The following is a 4,536-nucleotide window of genomic DNA, read 5'->3' as shown; positions in this document are numbered from 1 at the left end:
GCCTCGATTTCCGAGCCGCTGAGCTGTTCCCTGTCCCTTTCCCCCTGTGTAGGGAAGCCGAGAAGAGCAAGCCAAAGGGGAAAGCTGGGAAACAGTCTGTGTCCAGAAGCACTGTCTCCAAAAGCCCCGTGAAGGGGAACGGGGACAGCTTCAAGAGCAAGGAGTTTGTGTCGAGTGATGAGAGCTCATCCGAGAGTGAGGTGAGTGTGAGTGATGGAGCAGGCTCCTCAGGGTTGGTCCTCAGTCAGGAACAGGAGCAGGAGCAGGCCATTTGGCTCCCTTTCTCTATAAGATCCAGCTGCTAGCACCCCCCTGCCGCCTCCTCCCCCAGCCATTAACTCCAAAAACTCAACCTTTTGAGAGAAAATTCTTCCTTCAGTCTGTTCAGTCCATGATCCTGTTTATTTTAAACAGTGACCAGTGCCTCTGGATTACCCGACAAGGGGGAGCATCCTCCCTGTATTGAACCTGTCGAGCTCAGCATCTTCTGTTGCTACATGGTCACCACCTGCAGTGAGATTAGGCCGACTTTGTCAAACCTGTCCAGCGATGAATCTGATGCACCTTCTCTGAGGTAGCTTTAATGCCTTCACCTGCTTCCTGAAATAGGATATCTGGTGTCAGTGCTCCATGGGGCCTGTGGAGCAGATAGCTAATCTCCCTTCTTTTTGTATTCAGTCCCCCTCACAATAAAACACTGCATTTTACTAGCTAACAACGTGTGGAGCTGGAGGAACACAGCAGGTCAGGCAGCATCAGAGGAACAGGAAAGCTGACATTTCGCGTCAGGACTCGCTGAAGCTGCCTGGCCTGCTGTGTTCCTCCAGCTCCACACTGCGTTATCTCTGACTCCAGCATCAGTAGTTCTTACTATCTCAGCATTTTACTAACTTCCTAGATTGCTTTCTGTACCTGCATATTAACCTACTGTGGTTCGTGCACTCGCACACCCTGATCTTTCTGCACAGCAAGGACGGTGTGAAACTTGAAAGGATCCAGAAAAAATCTACAAGGATGTGGCCAGGGTTTGAGCTACAGGGAGAGGCTGAATAGGCTGAGGCTATCTTCCCTGCAGCATCGGAGGCTGAGGGGTGACCTTAGAGGTTTATAAAATCATGAGGGGCATAGATAGGGTAAATAGGTCTTTTCCTCAGGGTAGGGGAGCCCAAAACTAGAGGGGTGTAGGTTTAAGGTGAGAGGGGAAAAATTTAAAACGGACCTAAGGAGCAACTTTTTCACACAGAGGGTGCTGCGTGTATGGAATGAGCTGCCAGAGGAAGTGGTGGAGGCTCTGGATAGGTATATGAATAAGAAGGGTTTAGAGGGATATGGGCCAAATGCTGGCAAATGGGACTAGATTTATCTAGGATATTGAGGTGATGGCCTAGTGGTATTATTGCTGGACTGTTAATCCAGAGACCCAGATAACGTTCTGGGGATCTGGGTTTGAATCCTGCCATGGCAGATGGTGGAATTTGAATTCAATAAATATCTGGAATTAAGGCTCTAATGATGACCATGAATGCATTGTCGATTGTCAGAAAAACCCATCTGGTTCACTAATGCCCTTTAGGGAAGGAAACTGCCATCCCTACGTGGTCTGGCCTACATGTGACTCCAGACCCACAGCAATATGGTTGACTCTTAACTGCCCTCTGGGCAATTAGGGATGGGCAATAAATGCTGCCTGGCCAGCAACGTTCTAATCCTGTGAATGAATGAATGGTTGGCATGAACGAGTTGGACCGAAGGGTCTGTTTCCGTGCTGTACAGCTCTATGACATTATCTGTTTAGATAATGGGGAGGGGTTCTTATTTAATCTTCCTACCAACTAGTCAGTTTCTCATCTTCCCACACTTTACTCCATTTGGTCGATCTTCACACACTCACTTAAGCTGTCTAAGGCTCCTTTACATCCACTTTGCAACTTAACTATTCTACCTATCTCTGCGTTATTAGCAAATTTACCAATTTATACTTTAGCCTGTTGAGTCTGCTCCACCATCCATTGAGCTTGTGGCTGATGTGATCGTCCTGGACTCCACCTTCCTGCCTTTTCCCCATAACTCTCGGATTCCCTTCCTGATTAAAAATCTATCTGTCTCGGCCTTGAATGCAGTTAGCTGAGCATAGCCAGCCTCGACAGCCTTCATTGGTAAAGATTTCCCTCCCTTCCGACAGAAGAAATTTATCCTCATCTCTGTCTTGAAGATGTGAACCTACGTTCTGAGATTATGCCAAGTTGTCAGTGTAAAATTATCGAAAGTTGAGGCCCTAGCACTGATCCCCATTCGTTACATCTGATCACACAGAAAATAGCCCGTTTTGTACCTACTCTTTGCTTCCGATTAGCCAGCCACTATCTCACTTTTAAGGCTCTAGTATGAAATCTATTCAAATTACTCAGTAGCACTTCCTGGTGATTGCAGTTCTCTCTCGTGTTCTCCCTCCTTCCCTTCTGCTCCTTGACTTGCAGCTATTTCTGGAATATGACTTGTGTTTTCTCCAGTGAAGACCAATAGGAAACAGCTGCTCAGCTCCCCTGCTATCTCTTAATTTTCCCAAATTAGTTCCCCGGATTCACATCCTGTAGGTCCGCTGTTCACTTTGTTCGTTTTGCCGTTGCCAGTTGTTTGTAGAAACTCCTACAATCTGCAGTGATAGTCCCAGCTCACTTTCATACAGTCAAACAGCACGGAAAACAGGCCCTTCAGCCCAACGCGCCCATGCCGACCATCATCCCAAAGTAAACAAGTCCCACCTGCCTGCTCCTGGCCCATATCCCTTCAAACCTTTCCTACTCATGTTCTTATCCAAATGTCTTTTAAACATTGTAACTGTACCCACATCCACCACTTCCTCTGGATGTTCATTCCATAGTCCGTTTAAAAAAACCAAATTGTGTCTCATGTCCGTTTTAAATCTTTATCTCCTTTTATCTTTATAAATCCTTATCTTTATCTCCTCACCTTAAAAATATGCCTAGGTTTGAAATCCCTCACCCTCAGGAAAAGGCACCTACTATTTGCCTTCCCTATACCCCTCATGGTTTCACAAAACTGTCTATAAACGTACAGCTACTTTTCTCTCCTCATTAAGCTTTTAATCAAACTTTGCTTTTTCTTTATATTCTATTCAGTTTTCTCACTTCTCACCTTTTGTACAGTTGTAGTCATATACAGCACAGCAACAGACCCTTTGGTCCAACTCGTCCATGCTGACCAGATATCCTAAATTACTGTAGTCCCAGTTGCCAGCATTTGGCCCATATCTCTCTAAACCCTTCCCATTCATGTACCCATCAGATACCTTTTAAATGTTGACATTGTACCAGCCTCCACCACTTCCTCTGGCAGCTCGTTCCATACACGCACCACCCTCTGTGTGAAAAAGTTGTCCCTTAGGTCCCTTTTAAATCTTTCTCCTCTTAAACCAATGCCCTCTAGTTTTGGGCTCCCCTACCCTGGGACAAAAATACCTTGTCTATTTACTGTATCTGTGCCCCTCATGATGATTGTGGGGTCATCCCTCAGCCTCTGACACTCCAGGGAAAATAGCCCAGCCTGTTCAGCCTCTCCCCATAGCTCAAACCTTGGTAGCGTCCTCGTAAATCTTTTCTGAACCCTTTCAAGTTTCACACCATCCTTCCCATAGCAGGGAGACTAGAATTGCACAGATTATTCCAATCGTGGCCTAACCAACGTCCTTTACAGCTGCAACATGACCCTCCCAACTCCTGTACTCAATGCACTGACCAATAAAGGCAAACATACCAAATGCCGCCTTCACCATCCTGTCTACCTGGGACCTGACTTTTTTTTTTTGTTTAAGTTTTTACATTAGCTGTGGATGCTCAAATCAGACCTTCCTTACTTGTAGGAATGTATCTATTCCTGTGTTTTCTGAAATATCGCCGTAGAAGTTTGTTGCTACATCTGTACTGATGGTACACCCATCCAGCTTTGTTTTCATGCCCCAATAAGTTCTTGTCGCGTCCTTTCTCCAGTGTGAAGGATACTGTTCTGATTTACGTTTGTGTGTGTGTGTCTTTCTCTCTCTCTCTCCCCACAGGGGTCTGAGAAAGCAGCCAGCTCAGAAGAATCTGGCTCTGACTAGCTGAACCAGTCCAGCTTTTGTGGTTAATTGCTGACAGTCCTGTGCGTCGATTTGCATCTTCTGCGTCCTGCAGTACCTGTTAGTAGTTTGTCTGTAAGAGTTTCAATAAAGTGTTTTTTTTAATTTTGTTTTGTTTTTCGAGAGTTTGTGGTTTTCTGTTCCGTGAACGCACGTTTCCCCCGCCACCATCACCACCACCAACGTTCAGTCGCAGCAGTGTGTACCATCTACAAGACGCTCTGCAGAAATTCACCAAAGATCCTCAGGCAGCACCTTCCAAACCCACGACCCACTTCCATCCAGAAGGACAAGGGGCAGCAGATACATGGGAGCACCACCCCCCTGCAAGATCCCCCCCGAGGCAGACCCACGGGAGATTGGAAACTGGGGGAAAGTGACAAGGAAGTAAATGTCCTCGG

The 4,536-nt window shown here is 46.4% G+C and overlaps 1 protein-coding gene across 1 annotated transcript in view; it reads left to right on the top strand.

Moving 5' to 3' along the window:
• Positions 1 to 4,240, top strand: part of LOC125481709 (FACT complex subunit SSRP1-like) — an 8,240-nt gene extending 4,000 nt beyond the window's left edge. The window contains exons 5-6 of the mRNA XM_048593596.1: positions 53 to 200; positions 4,073 to 4,240. Of these exons, the coding sequence (XP_048449553.1) occupies positions 53 to 200; positions 4,073 to 4,117 (193 nt within the window). The 3' untranslated portion in view covers positions 4,118 to 4,240. The remainder of the gene's footprint in view (positions 1 to 52; positions 201 to 4,072) is intronic.
• The last annotated feature ends 296 nt before the right edge of the window (positions 4,241 to 4,536 follow it).

Source organism: Rhincodon typus, unplaced genomic scaffold (assembly GCF_021869965.1).
Source record: "Rhincodon typus isolate 14 unplaced genomic scaffold, sRhiTyp1.1 hic_rhity00003215, whole genome shotgun sequence".
Taxonomy (NCBI): domain Eukaryota; kingdom Metazoa; phylum Chordata; class Chondrichthyes; order Orectolobiformes; family Rhincodontidae; genus Rhincodon; species Rhincodon typus.
This window is presented reverse-complemented; position numbering and strand designations above follow the sequence as displayed.